Genomic DNA, 18313 nt, shown 5'->3' on the forward strand with positions numbered 1-18313 from the left:
AGCATTACATAAAACTTTTCTTAAAAAAAGTCAAACCATTTGGAGATAGAGGTATTTTCATACAAACAGCAAAAAAAACCCAAAACAGTCAGACATTTGGGAACAGTCCTTTGGAAAAGAATTAGCTGTTAAGGGTCTAAAAACCTGCTGCAGTCTCAAGATCAAGCATTTTAAGGCCTTTCAAGTTTACTATTCTAAATTCTAAAATTAGGATCATTGCCCTTTAATTGAAAGACATGCGTGCATAAATGGGCATGCCTTCGTTGAAGGTTGGGCGTCGGGCTGGCACCTCGGCATTTCGTAAAAATCCACTGACAATCAGCGGACCGGAGTTCTGCTGTGGCGACCCCTTACCGTGAAAAGCTGAAAGACAAACAACAACAACCCTTTACACCCTTAAGCTTTGCATTCTTGGGTGATTTTTCTTCTCAAAATTGGTAACCATATACCTGCATCTCTAGGTTCAAAATAGAGTAACAAATTAAATTTCTTAAAACAAATAAAGCAGCTGGGTTTTGTGGATTACTCAGGAGGGGATAATATTCTGCAAGACACTACTATAGCTTTCCAAGAAAGCTATTAAAAGACTTGTCCTAGAAACAAAGGAGACCCCCATATCAGTGCTGTTTTTCACTCTGAATGATGACATATTTGCAAAAAATCTTATAAGGTTTATTAAATAGAACTATTGACAATGCATGAAAATTCTTGTGCCATTTCTTACTCATCTGGAAGACATTGCACCACATTTACCCTGTTTCCTCTAAATGGTGTTTTCAATGCAAATTATCCAAGTAGGATTCTAGCTATATCGCTTTTAGTCCAGCCAAGGAATTCAATCATTAAAAGGACACACAACCTGCCTTCTAATACATATGGAGGCCAGCCATGATTTTAGTTGTCTTCATTTCTGGATTTCCTGATATCTTATTTGCATGCGCTCCAGAAAATTAAGATTCATGCTTGTCAGTGTCAGCAGGACAACAGTTACTCAGTGGTTTCAGAGTCAAAATCATATATAAATACATTTTGTGTGTCACTGCATTGCCATTTACAGAAGATTAACAAAACAGTGGACTGATGTGGCACTGTAAGATCGCTTGTACAGCAAAAAGACATTGTGCCCTTTCCCCACTACTGTCTGATCTCAGAGTCCATACATATAACTAGCATGGTGTGTGTGTGTTGGAGGGTCTGCCACCTTATAAAAACTTGAGATGTTATGTTGTCCTATCTCGCCTTCATTCTTACAATGATGGGTTCTGAGTCGATTCTCAGCTCTGACTCGGCTGAATACATAGCTGAAAGTCTCAAACCTGGCTCGTGGCAAGAAGATATCCCACAATGGAGTGCTGTAATTCCCCAGATCTCATTTGCCGCTTTACGAGGTTGGATGCGCACATCTTGGCCGTGGCTAAGTTGTGACAAATTTTCTCTTATTTTTCCTCTATACTGTTATATTTGATAATATCCACGGTGGTGGTGCTGTGGTAGCATTGTCGCCTCACAGTAAGACGCTGTCCGGTTCGATTCTCAGCTAGAGCGTCTTCTGCGTGGAGACATGCGTGAATAGGCGTATCTTCAATGAAGGTTGTGCGTCAGGCCTGGCAAGCCGGTATGTAAAAATCAACTGCCAATCATTAGCAGACCGGAGTTCTGCTATGGCAACCCCTAACTGGGAAAAGCCGAAAGACACTGTTATATTTGATAACAGATAGCTTATTTTTCAATTACATTTAATTTGTTGCGCATTTTATTGCATTACAGTTAGATAGTGATAGTTTTATCCCCTTTGGTGCAGCTTTTGTAGGCCAACTGGTATCCCTTGTAGTGGTTGTTGTTTCTGTCTGTTAGTTTTATTAATAGCTCATTTAAGTTAGAGAGCTATTCACCCATTTAAGTTAGAGGGCTTGTAGTTAATTGTCTAGTCTGGAAAATAGGACCGTTTGAGTTAGAGGCCCTATTTTTTTCTCCCTGGTTGTCTATTTCCTCGTTTCCCATAGTTACTATTCATTGTAGCTTTAACAGTTCAATAGTTTATAGATACATTTTCTTGTTGTTGTTTTTGCGGTCTTATCTTAACTATGTCTAAACACCCAAAAGAGAGGGAACATAAGCCTTCGGGCTTTAAAAAATGCCAGAAGTGCTCACAAAATAAGTCCATCACAGATGGACATGTCATATATGTCTATTGCCTTGGTGCTAGTCACCTACAAGAAGACAGCACCTTTTGTCACTCTTTCAGTGCAAGAGTACTTCAAGAAAGGAGAAACAAATTGATCCTGAAAGGGCTCTTAAAGCCAACTTTTGAGGAAGCTATCCATAGCTCTTCTTCCTATTCTTCTTCTTCTCCTTCTCCTTCTTCTAAAAGGGAAAAATCCCAGAAAAGACATTCACCTGCAACATCGGCTCAGTTGGAGCCGCCAGTCAAGCTACCAAAAATCTCTAAGGATACTATCTCCTTGGCTCCACAGTCTTCGGAGCCTTCAGAGGTCATACTAGTTGACAAGCCTGGTACTTCGGCTCCAAAGTCCTCAGACCCACAAGACACCTCTACTCGAAGCCGGTCCTTGGGTATTTCACCAGTCGCTCCCACACTGAGATCTCCAATTCTGCACAGGTCTCGCTCTCCATGCCTATCTTCCAGGTCCACCAGGAGCTTATCGGACAATGACGTGGAATGGGTGGTACTCAGACTCCTGAAGTCACTGGCACTGACTAAATTATTCTCTGCTCTGACCCATTTGGACTCAGAGCCTACTGTACCAGTTTTACCCATTGTTGTTCCTCCTCTGAGCCAAGCTGGACCTTTGGAGCCAGAGTGCTTGATACCACCTACTGTGGATCCTTCAGTTCTGAGACTTTCTTGGTGCCATATGGGGAATCTGGCAGCCGGGGTTCCCCGGTCGGCCTTGATCTTCGCTGCCGAGTCTACCACTCATAGCATCGACCCGGGTTAGCTCAGCTCCCATCGGCCTCAGGTCCGATCTTGTTGGTTTCGGTGCCTTCCTCTGTCTGAGGGAGTCTTTAGAGCCAGCGGGATACACCTTTGAGCTGAGGAGTGTGTTGTCTACCCCATTTAGCACCACAGAGGGATACTAACACTCGTCCCCTAAGGCACTGGCCACTGTCTTGGCACCACCCATTCCACAGGACAGCAGAGATCCAGAGCCTCAGGATCCACAATAAACAAACCCCTCTCCTTGGAGGCCTCCCCAGAATATCCTTCTGAGGAGCCACCTTGTATGAGAACTTACAAGAGGAAGCACATAGACTCCCCAGATGAGTCTGTCACTTCAGACACTGACCTCGATGAGTCGGAAGGGTCCCCACAGTCGTCCTCTGATATATCTCATTTGCAGATATTCTAGAAATACTGAAGCAGAGAGGTGGCTGGCAGGCCACCAGCCCTTCTGATGAGGAGTCAGTGTACCTGAAGGCTATTGGGTCTTAACCTTCAGCCTCCAGGGTGTCTCTGCCTTTCGATGAGCTAACGGACCTGGTCAGTTGAAAGGCATGGGAGTCACCTGACACAATAGAACCAGTCCCTCAGAGGCCAAATAAATTCTTGTCAGTTTCTTTGGGAAAGGATTTCCTCACTCAGGGGGTACCCGTAGATGCTATGGTGATGGCAGCAGCCACCAAGAAGGACCTTACAGAGACTTTCTCATTTGTTCATCCTCCGAATAAAGACTCTCGAACGATGGACAGTTACTGGAGGCGTGTCTTTTCATCAGCGACATTTTCTCTCAGATCGCTGAACTACCTTTCCAACTTTACAAGGCTACAAAGAGATCTCCTGAAAGAGCTAGGAGATACTCTACAAGGTATATTAGCTGTGGGAGTGAATGAGAAGGTCTCCTCCCAGCTGTATACCTTAAATTCCATTGTCAAATTCTCCATGAGGCTCATATCCTACGCAGCAGGGCAGCGGGTTCCGAAGCTTCCCTTACGAGACACTCCTGGATGCACTTGTGCAATTTTGCAGAGCCCTTTAAGTCTACTTTTACTAATGCCCCTTTTGATGGTACGTTTTTCTGTACATTCAAGACCTTATCCTAAAAGCAAGAAGAGTGGAAAAATGTTGCTCAAAAGATCCCAGAGAGTTTTTCAGGATGCACGGGGTGATTCCTTCCCCAGGGGCAGAGAGGGAGGCAATAACGGTAGATGCCACCCCAGAGGCAGAGAGGGCCCGCAGAACCAGGTTGACCATGATTCCTTTCACGGACATGCTTATCAGCGCTCCTGAAAGGAGGCCCGACTGCTCTACTCTGGAGGCACTAGGGGGACACTTATCCATGTACCCAGAAGCCTGGCAAACTATCACAAGAGACAAATGGGTACTAAAAATAATATCCAGAGGATACTCCATCCCATTTTCCAATCCTGTTCCACAGACCAGAACAATCCCAGATGTTTCACCCAACCTAAGGGAGCAAGCAACAATAGAGATCCAAAAGTTGCTGCACAAGAGAGTCATCCAAGCAGTCCCCACAGACCAAATAGGATTCGGAACTTACTCAGGATTCTTTTTGGTGCCCATATTAGACTTAAGCAAACTAAACGACTCTGTCAAGAAGTCAAAGTTCCGAATGGTAACACTACAGGTTATACTTCCTTTTTTAGGGAAAGATGATTGGATGTGCTCGACAGACCTTCAAGATGCTTACTACCACATAAAAATGGACAGGACATCAAGAAGGTACTTACGCTTCCGGATGGGAGCCAGTCATTACCAATTCCAAGCTCTGCCTTTTGGTCTCACTATAGCCCCCAGAGTGTTCACCAAATGCATGTCAGTAAGTCACGGCTCACCTGAAATATCTAGGATTCCGAGTGTTTCCCTATCTAGACGACTGGCTCCTATCTGCCACCACCAAGCATCTACTCCAACAGGCCAGGGATCTAACTTTGGACATTTGCAATCAGCTAGGTATTACAGTCAACTTTCAAAAATCTGCCTTGTTGCCCTGTCAACATATTATATTTATAGGTGCAGATCTAGACGCCTCCTCTATGGTAGCACGTCTTCCAACAGAAAGAGTTGTAGCACTCAGACAGCAGATACTTCACCTCCTTCCCAAGTCCAAAGTGAAAGCAAAGATAATTCTGAGATTACTAGGAACAATGGCTTTCACGATTACACTGGTCCCTCTTGCCAGAATGCACATGAGGATCCTTCAATGGCTGTTGTTCTCCCAATGGTCACTTCAAGAGCTTCTGATGTCTCACCTGATCAGAATAATGGAATCATGAAAGAACGACTTAAGATGGTGGATACACTCCACTCATATGACCATAGGGAGACCCTTTGTTCCACATCAAGCCAAAGCTACAGTGACCACGGAAGCTTCCCAGATAGGGTGGGGGGGGGGCATTATCTGGGAAGAACAGTCCAAGGTACAGGGCAAGAACACGAGGCTCACTTGCATATAAATATCCTGTAGATGAGAGCAGTGCTTCTTGCGTTGCAAGAACTTCACGACTCTCTCCCTCTAGGGACAACTGCGATACAGTCAGACAATATATCTGTGTTTTGGTACATAAACAAGCAGGGGGGAACCAGATCTTACCCCCTTTGTCAAGAGGCCCTAAAAGTTTGGCAATGGGCAGTTTCTTCCCAGCGCTTTCTAATAGCAATGCACATTCCGGGGAAGTCCAACGTAATAGCGGACAAGCTGAGCAAAGCAATCTTAATGCCTCATGACTGGTCTGTCAATTAGAATGTAGCGGAAATGATTTTCTGAATATGGGGTCAGCCTTGCTGCAATCTCTTTGCCACGCCCATGAATGCCAAGTGCAGCAACTACTTCACCCTAATCCCCCCCCTCCGGAGGAGACACAGAGAGATGCACTTGCTCACGATTGGCCCTCGGGACTTCTGTATGCTTTTCCTCCATTTCCTCTCAGACCCACAGTCATTCAGAAAGCACAGCATTCAGGAAGCAGGATAATTCCCATTGTTTCTTACTGGCCTCACCAAGTCTGGTTCCCCTTCCTTTGCCCTCATCCTCAGGAGAAGCCTTGGACTCTGGACCCAGTGCCAGATCTGCTGACTCCTATGTTAGGTGAGCTTCATCCTTCTTTCCACACACTAAAATTGACAGCTTGGCTGCTCCACTTCCCAATTTAGTCAGGCTTCACAATTTCACTCCTACAGTTAAACATATATTAATGTCCTCTCATAAAGCTTCCACTAGAAAACTGCATTTTAGTAAATGGAAAAGTTTTCCGTTTGGGCTCAAAACAGGAACATTGATCCTTTTTCTGCACCTATCCATTTTATTTTGGATTTTTTGGCAGAACTCTTCCAGCAAGGTTCAGCTGCAGCAACCATCAGGGTTCAACTCGCTGCAATATCAAATTTCCACATTGGTGATTCTATCTCCAACTTAATGTCACACAGACTGTGTACAGCCTTCCTAAAAGGTGCCTCCTTATTAAGACCTCCCTTTAAGGAACACCTTTCTCCTTGAGATTTAAATTTTGTACTGTCTCATCTCACGTTACCACCTTTTGAGCCCTCATCTTCAGACCTCAAATTTCTTTCCTGGAAGACCTTGATTCTAGAGTCTATAACTTCTGCTAGAAGAGTTTCAGAATTGCAAGCTCGTTCTATTAAACCACTATATTTTATTTTTCATAAGGATAGGGTATCCTTGCGAACTAATCCTTCTTTCCTACCCAAAGTCTTTTCTCCAAATAACATGAATCAATCTATAGAGCTTCCAGTGTTCTTTCCTAATCACAGCAACAAGGCAGAATACAAATTACATCAACTAGACATGCAAAGACAACTCGGATTCTATTTGCATAGGACAAAAGACTTTAGATAATCTGACCAATTATTCGTATCCTTCTCTGATGTGAAAAAGGGTAGCTCAGTTTCTAAAACTACTCTTTCCAACTGGCTTTCCAATTGTATTATGTTCATTTATACCTCAAATCACAGAGATTTACCTTTCAAAGTGAAGGCTCATTCCACTAGAGCAATGGCTACGTCATCTGCCTTTCAAGCCAGAATTCCCATGGATAATATATGTGCAGCAGCTACGTGGACCACTCCACATACGTTATCAAGCATTACAAAGTGGATCTGGCCTCCAGGGGCAGGGCTTCCTTTGGTTCCACGGTGCTTAAAGGTGTACTCCCGTGAGCCATGCAGGGTAAATAAAGGTGCTAGGGACACTGTCCCATCATTGTAAGAATGAAGGCGACATAGGACAACATAACATAAAGAAGTTATGTACTCACTATAATGTTCCATGTGTGTTCTCATCTTGCCATTCATTCTTATGCCCCCCCCCCCCACTCCTTCCCCCTGCCAAAGACTCCTTGTGGACCTGGTGGATGTTTTTACTACCTTCAGGAGTTCTTTGTTTCAGTTTGTTTCTCCTTCTATTAGGTATGGTATATATACGTGTGTGTGTGTGTGTGTGTGTTGTATATATACACACATATATATATATATATATATATATATATATATATACATACATATATATATATATATATATATATATATATATATTTATTTGTATATATGTATATAGTGTGCATATCATTCAGTAGTAGCAGCAAACAAGAAATGGGGAATTACACCACTGCATTGTGGGATACCTTCTTGCCATGAGCCAGGTTTGAGACTTTCAGCTATGTATTCGGCCGAGTCGGAGCTGAGAATCATTGTAAGAATGAACGGTGAGATGGAAGACAAACATGGAATATTATGGTGAGTACATAACTTCTTTTTGACTTCCATGTTCTGGGATTATGCCCCAGAGCAAGAAGACATTCTGTCAATCTTTTGATGTCAATAAGTTTTGTTAAAAGTATGTGATTAAATCTAAAGTCCATTAGATCAGCTTATTTACACCCATATAGATAGACAGCATTACATATGCTGAAAGGTACAGCAGTGTATAAAGGGAGGTCAGTGTAACAGTAAATCATACTATTGGGGCTTACTTACTTTATATCTCTTCTTTCCTGAACAGAAATTTACTTTACAGTGATGAGCAACACTGGCCTCATTCCAGTGTCCCATCCAACCTTGATTGCTAGACAAGGCACTTGTATATAGCCAAGACTGCTAGGAAATTTTCACAGTTCTTCAAGCCACACATGGCCCTCAAAAGGAATTGTGGTTGCAGTAGCCTACTGTCCTTCAAACAAATGAATTACTATTATAAACAGCAAACAGAGCAACTGTGTAATACGGAAATAAAAATATATAAGAACACACACACACACACACACACACACACATATATATATCTAAATGGAAAAACAAGACCGAATAAGACTAGGAAAAAATAAACTTATACTACTGAAAACTTCTGAGCTGTTAAAACAAAAACAAAAAAACAATGAATAGATGCTGAGCCAGAACTGTTATTTGTTATCAATAAAGCGAACGAAAACGCTCAACAATCAAACTTCATCAGAGCAAAATGTAATGTTTTTGCAATACTGTACGAGCTTTAAATAGTGTAACTGATATAAAAAATGCTTCACTATGATTGGTATACTACGCTAATGCAGGAGTATTTGGACTAATGAGAGACACTGCTGTAAAACAAAAGCTTTTATCTGCTAACATCCTGCCCCGGGGGGGCGTGCCGTAACTTTTTAATTGTACCACTTTAATGCGCATTTAATGTTGAGATTGTCGGTGAGCCCTGGTGGGGTATCTGCTTCAATGAGGAGTTGCCATCTTAATTTCTTCAGCTCTAGTGGTGTGTTGCAATCTCAAAAAGACTGCTGGACCTGTTCTAACACTGGAAATTTAAAACGGGCAAAGCCGTTGCAGCTTGTGGCGTGTTTGCTTAATGCATTGTAGCTGTCATTACGCCTGATGGCTGCAAGGTGTTCCTTCCACCTGTCTGAGAGCTTTCTCATCGTTTTTCCAATGTAGAAGGAAAAATATTTGTCACGGTAGGCTGCGTAGACTAGAAAAGTTGAGTGGCAGTTGTGCTGGACTTTGAACTGCACCGTGATGTTGCAGTGTTGAAAAGTGTAGGATGTGCCTGAGTGTATGAAAGGGCAGACTACAAAATGCTTGCAAGGGCTAACTTTGGGGTTTGGCAGGTTAGCAGGCTCATGGGGCTCTGCACCATTCCTGAGTATGGGGGTCTCTTTCCTTTCAAAGGTTTGTTTGAGTGTTCTAGTCTTCTTGTATGAGAAGACAGGCTTGTTACCCACTATCTGGTGGGTGTTTGTGGTCCGCTCTTATGATGCTCCAGTTTCTGCCAATGATATCCCTAATAGGGTGCATATCTCAGCTGATAGGGATGGGGAAACTACAGTTTCTGTTCTTGGGTTCCGTAGTTCTGGTGGTTGCCTGGGGGGTGAAGCCATGAGTAAGGATGGGTGGGTGTCTGTCTGATCTGTGGAATGCCACTTCTTGAAAGACATCCGCTACTAGCTGTTTGGGGTAATGTCTGCGGATGAACATTTTTGAAAAGAACTGGCTTTCCTTGAGGAAGGTATCATCGTCACAGATGATCCTGGAGAGGAGGATGTGCTGCCCTTTGAGCACATTCTTCTTCATGAAGAAGGGGTGCTGACTTCTGAAATCCAGGAAGTTGTTCTTGTAAGTGTCCTTCCGGTACACATTGGAGGTAAGGCTGCCAGTGCTGGGGTCAATGGTTAACTGAGTATCAAGGAAGGAGATGTGGGTCCCTCGTCCTGAGACTACAAAGTCTAGGTATGTGATGCTGTTTGTGAGTGCCGTGAGGAAGGTGTCCAACTCAGTGTTGTCACCCTCCCACAAGAAAAAAATATAGTCAATAAAACGAAGATATAAGTGGGCTTTGTGGAAGCCTTGTATATGGGTCAAAGTCTCCTTCTCCCATGTGCTGAGGACTAGGTTGGTGGAAAAGGGGGCAATTTTGGATCCCATTGCAACTCCCTTGGTCTGTAGGTAGCTGGCTCCATTGAAGCAGAAAAAGTTGTTTTTTAGAACCACTGTAGTTAAAGCTATAAGCATTTCAGTTTTAAAAACATTGAATTTAGCATGCTTGTTGAGAAACAGTTCTAACGCTTCCAAACATTCCCTGTGTGGGATGTTGGAGTACAATGCTACTATGTCAAGTGTTACTGACATGCATTTTCAGAAATCAATATTACTCTTATGCAAAATGTTTAAAAAGGCCCCGGAGTTCTTGATGTAAAAATCCGTCACCTGAAGTCCAGGTATTCCGAGATTGTCTGTCTTGGTTTTATGGTTAGAGATGATGAGCCTGAATGGGGGGTTGGAGGGGTCCTTGTGTACTTTGGGGATGACGAACTCTCCTCCTAGGCTGGGGTTATGCACCGACAGAAAAACAAATTCCTCTAGGGTGATATGCTGCTTGCATTCCAGGGTTTTGAGCAGCTTATCAATGGTAGTGAAGCTTTTCTTCACTTCTTTAAAGGTCACAGCCTTGTAAAAGTCCTGGTTAAGCAGCAAATTGTTACGTTTTTGTACATAGGTTTGCCGCTCCAAAAGTACAAGGCCCGTTCCCTTAGCTGCTTTCATGATACATAGATTGTGATCCTGGCTTAAGTCCCGCATGGTGTCCAGTTCTGCTGGTGAGAAGTACCATTTGTGGGAGTTGGGCTCGTTAAGAAGCCCTCTGAGATCTCGCTCACACACTTTTTGGAAGGCTGAAAGCATGTTGTTGAGGGCTGGGGTGAATACACTCTTTTTTCGGGGGGCTGCGAGTGTATCGGGGTCGTCGGAAGATTCTGAGGCTGTGTCCTGTGTTACTCAGAAGTACTTTCAATTTCAGTTTTCTGAGATAAAGCCTGAGATCTAGCAGAACGTCTGTGATCCGTGCTCTTTGTGATGGTAAAAAAGAGAAGCCCTTGTTTAATAAACTAACATGGGCCTCTGGGAGATTTCTGTCAGTTAAACTGAAAATCGTGCTGGTGAGTTGTAACTCCCACTCCCCTAGTACCTCCTCGTGGAGCACCTGGTGTTCAAGGGTCTGCCGACGTGTGTCCAGCGGCTCGACCCTCTCCTTCTGCCCATGGTTCTTGGTCTTCCCGACCCTCTCCTGTTGTTCCGGTAAGTTGCCCCTGTGCTGAGGGCTGGACTGCCTGGTCCTTGTTGTTGCTTCTGAGTAACACAGAGGACACAGAATCAGAATCCTCCGATGACCCTGATACACTCGCAGCCTCAAGAAAAAGTGTGTCTTCACCCCAGCACTCAATAACACACTTTCAGCCATCCCAAATGTTTGTGAGCAAGATCTCAGAACCCCTCTTATAGAGCCCAACTCCAACAAACGGTACAACCTCTCAACAGCAGAACTGGACGCCATGCGGGACTTAAGCCAGGATCACGATCGGCATATCATGAAAGCAGATAAGGGAATATATGGAGCAGAAAACCTATGTCCAAAACTTAACAATTTGCTGCTTAACCAGGACTTTTACAAGACTGTGACCTTGAATGAAGTGAACAAAAGCTTCACTACCATTGATAAGCTGCACAAAACCCTGGAATGCAAGCAGCATATCACTCTAGAGGAATTTGTTTTTCTGTTGGTACATAACCCCAGCCTGGGAAGAGCGTTCAGCATCCCCAAAGTACACAAAGACCCCTCTGACCCCCCCATTCAGACTCATCGTCTCTAACCATAAAACCAAGACAGAGACAATCTCGGAATACCTGGACTTCATTTTCACCCCGCTAGTTCAGGTGACGGATTTTTACATCAAGGACTCCTGGGACTTTTTAAACATTTTGCATGAGAGTAATATTGATTTCTCAAAAAGCATGTTAGTAACACTAGATGTAGTAGCATTGTACTCCAACATCCCCCCAAAGGGAAGGTTTGGAAATGTTAGAACTGTTTTTCAACAAGCATACTAAATTCAATGTTCTTAAAACCAAAATGCTTATAGCTTTAACCACAGTGGTTCTAAAAAACTTTTTCTGCTTCAACTGAGCCATCTACCTACAGACCAAGGGGGTGGCGATGGGGTCCAAAATAGTCCCCTCTTTCGCCAACCTAGTCCTCAGCACATGGGAGACGGAGACTTTGACCCGTATACAAGGCTTCCACAAAGCCAACTTATATTGTCGTTTTATTGACGATAATGTTTTTGTGTGGGAGGGAGTCACACAGTATCCCTCTGCGCAAAGGAGGAAAATCAACAGACATTAATAACTTTAGACCTATATACATCTTATGTCTTCTTGCCAAAATACTTGAAAAATGTATTCAAAAATAATTGATAGACTATCTCCTGCAGGAAGAACTCCTACCCCTACACAACATGGCTTCCTTGCTTCACATAGCATTAGCACTGCCCTTCTAACTTACATAGATGATGCCACTAAAACTAGATATAATGGCAAACTAGTCTCTTCCTTATTTCTAGACTTGTCTACAGCCTTTGATACAGTTTGTCACAGCAAACGTCTACATCAAATGTCCTCACTATATCTCTCAGCCCACCCTTCTGTGGTTCAAAAGCTACCTGTCCAATAGGTATCCATCAGTAAAATGGCACTCCATGCTCACTCCTATTTATCCCAGTCACCACCAGTGTACCACAAGACTCTACCTGGGTCCACTCCTCATTAACATTTTCACCAACACCCTTCTATGCATTCACACAACAGGGCAGCCTAATACAATATGGAGATGATTCCACTACCATTTGCACATCTGACAATATGGCACACCTCCAAAAATTAGCCAGAAGCTGAAAACCAGGCTAAACTATAACCTTGAGTGTAAACAAGTACCTTTTCATTCCTTATACCTCCTTAGTCTCACGTCTTGACTTACTCCCTTACTCCTTATCAAATTCTCTACCCTGACTTTCTCTCTAAACATACCAGAAGCCTGTTTTCTCCCCTCACTTCCTATTGCAGTTCCTGTTTGTATTAAACTAACTTACCTTTAATTTCTCTACAAACTGTCTAAAATGTCTGTAAATATTAAATGATTATCATATAGCTTGTAAAGATTCTTAACTGACATTTGTATATTATCAGTAATTTGTTACAATTATTTAAATGCAGATGTTTATGTTTTACTTTTGAAGATTATAAAATTATTGTTCTTAAAACGCTTTGTAATTATTTGGAACTTTTCTCCCCAGGCTTCCTCTGAATGGGCTTCTACCCAGTTGGACTTTTCCAGTAATCAAATATCAATAAATAAATAAATAAATAAACATAGCTGGTGAGCATCTTACCTTTTCAGCAAGCTCAGCTGCTGTCACATTAGGGTCATATGGTATAGGATCTCCCAAATATGTGCGGAGTTTCACTGGAAATCCACCATATATAGGAACAAATGGAGATCGGTACTTTTCATAAAGCCATCTAAATATCCCTGCAAGTAAAGACAAATAAGTTTTTTCTTAAACCCATTACTAAATATGTATACATTTCACAGCTGTACAGACTTGCGGACTGATACACACTCCAAAGGAAGTTCTGGTATTAAAGCTCATGAGTGATCACTTTCTAGAGAGTCTGCTCATGTTATTTATTAGCTATGGAGCACTGCTTATTAGTTTATGAATATAAAACAACCATTAAATATAATCTGGTTTGTTTTCCTTGGAACACACATCCTTAAGCAAGAATTACAATAAAACTGCAGGAGAAAATTAGTGACTAGACTTCAGAGCTATTAAGGCATCTATTACATAAAAAAATAATTTTTTACAATTGTGAGACGACAGCAAAAATGAATTTTTATAATTGTGAGAAGTCAGTAAGAGCACACTTTTGTTCTTTTAGGAGACAAATGTCTCAAACATTGAGCTCAACCTCTTAGCACAAAACATCTGGACAAAGCCAAAAATAATGGAGGCCAAAGTCCCAAAAATAGGTACAAGTTTTGAATATTGCTCTTATAAACTTCGAAAGTTGCTAGAATAAAAGGTATTGTATTACAATGCATTTTCTGGAGGATAGGAAGCCTGAATTTCAAATGCCTGTTATTATTTAGTGAATTCTGTCCTCACAGATTTGCCACAAAAATTCAGAAAACCACACGTTATGAGGAGCAGACCAAAAATATGAGGTGAAATTCTGGACATTTTGTGAAAATATGGACAGTTAAGAGGTATGGTCTCAAATTACATGTTGAAGACTTTTGCAGTATCAGTAACGTAGCATGTTGCACACTTGTTTCTGACAATATGAAGATCAAAAGTCTGTGTTCTATCCCTACACCAGGTGCTTAGAGTCATATTCCAATATTGATGCTGCAATGCAGCATTAGGAAAGTGTTGCAATGAGGTTCCATATGATTGCACCAGTGGTAGCAGCTCAGTAAAGGATAGAGATACGATGACATTCCTATCAATCACAGAACTAAGTTTAATCTCAGTCTTTGCAGCAGGGAGGAAATTTCATCTCATCTTTTTACATCATGATCTCTTCACTTAAGGACAATCAAATGCATTGATTCTGTTTCTTTTTTCCCTATATTACCATTTAACATAACAAACACTGATAAAGTATAGCTGTGTGCAAGGTAACCATCACAGAGCAGACTTTCAAGGAGAGGTCAATGTAACAGTAATTCTTAACTTTTGTTTTTACTCACCTTATGGGTCACTTCCCACTATGTGGTGTGAAACACCCTCAGATATCCCTAGTTGTTTTACATTCTCTCTGATATTTCAAGCCAGAATTTCACACAGGGATTAGTGCTTGTGACATAAAAATATGAGTGCTTAGGCACTACAAAGTTGAGGTGAATGTACTCTCATAAACAAAGTCTATATGCATATGTGGATCTGAAAACCAAAAAATCTAAAAAAAAAAAAAAAAAAAAGAGCCTTCCCTTATCACCAAAAAGTTTTGATAGGCTGCTGATATATGCGCGCGCGTGCGCGCGCACACACACACACACACACAGACATTTGCTCATAATATATAATCACAGAATGTACAAGACAGCTGGGCCATGTACCTACCAGTTACACATTGCCGGCACCCGTCCGAAAGAGCGGACTTCTATATCCTAAGTCCAAGATACCATTTCTTGGAATATATCCTTTTCTCTGAGGTATGGTGCTATTGGAGTTGGTGTATATAACTTCAGGGGTGTGGGGGTTTGCTCCCCACATGGAGTGAGTGCAGGGGGGCTTGCCCACACACAAAGAAGTTTTAAGAAGAAGAGCAATTTTTGAGACTCACTCTTCTCTGGGTTTTCCTTTTTGGCACTCTGCATTTTGAGTACAGACATTTCAATAAGGAGAAATTTACTGGACATCAAAAATAGGGACAAGGCCTCCAGCCTCTCGATAGTTCAGGTTCTTTAGTCCTATGATCATTTTTGTCAGGAACCATTGGGTTCTAACTGCTTGACATGTTTATAAAGATATACCTCAAAGGGGGCACAGTATTCTAAGATGGGACTGATCACAACAGAATTAGTGGGCGGTCAAGACTTCTTTAGACCTAGGAGAAATGTCCTATGTGATCAGATGTGCCAAATAGAAGGATTTTATCCTAGGATCACAGGAGGTTACTAGGCTATTGGCCCTGAGGCCCTTATAAGCCTAGCCAAGAGTTTAGTCCATGTTTAGATAAATCGGCACCCAATGCCCCTGTCCAGCAGTGACATGGGTAGAATCCCAGGGGTATATTTTCTGTTTCCCATCCAGTTATCCAGGGTGCGCTTAAAAAGGGGTAAAGAGGTACTCTGCTTGATGTGGAGAGGGACTCTATTCCATAGATGAGGGAGTCTCTGGGACACAAATCTGTCCTCCCAACAAGTCTTGTTGATGTCACTGACCAGGTTGAAGCCACACGTGGGTTACTTGAGTGGAGCTTGACTTGCAGATATGCAACAGTCCATCAAGGTGGGGTACATGATCACCTTGTATGCCAAACAGAGGTCACCTCTGAGGAGTATGTATGAAACTGAGTAGAGGGATAGGGTTTTTAGCCTATCTGTCTATGGCAAGCTCTGGATTCTCCTGGTGAGGAACCTCTGTGGTCTCTCCAGTTGCTGCATGTGCTTTGTGAGGTACATGCTAAAAGTTGCACTGTACTCAATAACAGGCCTTATAAGGGAAGAATACAGGGAAGTTATGACCTCCTTGTCCCTGAATGAGATACCTTTACTTATGAGGTGGGGCATGTAGAAGGTTTTCCATACCACGGAAGCAACATGGTAGTCAAAAATCAGGTTGCTATAAACCTGGGTGGTCAAATCCCTCACGACTGACTGAGTGCTTAGGACGTTGTTATTAATCCAAATGTAATTGTTATTAATGTGATCATTTGTGGGGACATCACTATCCTGAATGGGGATGATGATGCATTTTTTGGTATTCAGCTTGAGGCCGTGTTTCTGGCACCAGTCATTTGTCTGAGTGATACCCTCTTGGAAGAGGTCCACATCACTAGGGGAATTGATGACAGCGCCCAGCTTGCAGTTATCTGCAAACTTGGCCAGCCATAGCCCACTGGTTTTGGCCTGCACCTCAGAAAAGTATATCCCAAATAACAGAGGCCCCAAGACCAAACCCTGGGGTACGCCGCTTGTTACAGGTCTACTGCTTGAGGTGGCTTTCCCTGTTTTGACTATGTGGGTTCTATAAATGAACCAGTTTGCTACTCATCTGGTAACATATGGATCATCTATTATGCCCGAGTGGGGAATAGTGTCAAAGGCTTTGGCCAAGTCAAGGTAGGCAGTGTGCACAGTCTTTCCCTTGTCCATGACTTTGGTGACTGCCTCAAAGAAGTCGACCAAATTTAGCAGACATGACTTCCCTTGATGAAGCCAAACTGTGTGGGATCAAGTGCTTGGAAGTTGCTGATGTCCTTGTTAATGAGGTATATGATAATCCGTTCCATGGCCTTGCAGATCAGGTTAGTTAGGCTGATGGTCTATCATTTCCTGGATAAGTGTACGCTCCATCTTTGTGTAAAGGGATGACATTGGCTGTCCTCCACTCAGCTGGGGTGAAGCCAGTACTCAGGCTTTGGTTGAATAGGGTGCTTAAAGGTGCTGCAATTCCTGTAGGATGCAGCCTGGGATGTTAATGGGTCCCATTGAGGCTGTATTTTTTGCCTTTAAGAGAGCAGTGATGACCTGCTCCCTAGATATAAGGGGAAGTGGGCAGGTACTGGGGAAGTCCTGATTTACTGATGGGGGGGCAGAGGGGTAAAGTTTTTGCTGAATCTGTCAGCCAGCAAGTTGCTATATCTATGGCATTTGTATATGTGGCGTCCTTGACCACCAGTTCTGAACAGATCTGGGTGCTTCATTTGAGGTTGCAGACATATGTGAAGAAGATCTTATGACTGCCTCTAGTAGATGTGGCCAATATGGACTCGAAGTTTGCTTTGGAGGATGTCACTAGTGCTCTTATTTGCTTGTTCAGGCTACGGAGACACTGCTTCCAATTGGGCACCTGCTCCTTCTTGGTCTTGAACTGCATTTTTTTTTCCTTTTGTTATAAAATTATAAGAGTTTATTTATTGCAGATGTCCATCAGACAGGTTTACCGTTCCTTGCGGAAGATGATGTAGTCCTGTCGGGTATTCCAGATTCTATGCATCTATATAAATGCTCGTTTAGTGCTTTGGTGTAGTTTTGGGTATTGGTGCCAGTTCCTACAAAGGGGGAGGGGGCTGCGAAGCTGTTTATACTATCCCTCAGGAGGCTGCAATCAGCTTTGGAGACGTTTTTATATCTGATCCTAGCTAGAATGGGGTTGGGGGAGATGGTGACTTTGAAAGTGACCATTTTGTGGTCAGATCTGACCAGGGAGGATGATACTATAGGGATGCTGCAGTGGTTACTCATGTTGGCTGATACCAAGTCCAAGATATCATCACCCCCTTGTGGGGGTATCGACTAGCTGTTCCAAGACATTTGCATTGACAAAATCAAGGAATCTCTGGGCATTTGTGTTCTGGCATGAGTAGTTCTTTCAGTCTATGTTTGGGAAGTTAAAGTCACCTAGGTTCAGGGTAAAGGGTTGAATCTGGATACATTTGAATAGATCCAAATAGGTGGATTGGGCATCTTGAGTCGGATTTGGGATCTGGTAGCTAGCTATGATTTTAACAGGTGTCTTGTCAATGGTTAACTGCATCTGGAGTGTCTCCTGTGCATCATACTGTTTGACCAGCCTGGAGGTGTGCATGTCTTTAATGTAAATTGAAACTCCACCTCCTTTGGCTTTACTTCCCACAGTTTGGCGTCTGAATGTATGACAGGATGAGTAGCCCGGTAAGGCTGGGGTACTCTCTGCAGCTTTGAACCAGGTTTGTGAGAATGCATAGATGTCAGCATTTTCCAGGGATACAAATGCTTGCAATGAGTGC

General features: G+C 42.8%; 1 protein-coding gene across 2 annotated transcripts in view; it reads right to left on the reverse strand.

Annotated features, from left to right (window-relative positions):
* TMEM68 (transmembrane protein 68) overlaps positions 1-18313 on the reverse strand; it is a 704547-nt gene that overhangs the window by 30987 nt on the left and 655247 nt on the right. For both annotated transcript variants that reach the window (XM_044065539.1, XM_044065541.1), the window contains exon 6: positions 13201-13340. In XM_044065539.1, coding sequence (XP_043921474.1) covers positions 13201-13340 — 140 coding nt within the window. The remainder of the gene's footprint in view (positions 1-13200; positions 13341-18313) is intronic.

This window comes from Protopterus annectens, chromosome 3.part0, assembly GCF_019279795.1.
Source record: "Protopterus annectens isolate FY-2018-M chromosome 3.part0, PAN1.0, whole genome shotgun sequence".
Classification (NCBI taxonomy): Eukaryota; Metazoa; Chordata; order Ceratodontiformes; family Protopteridae; genus Protopterus; species Protopterus annectens.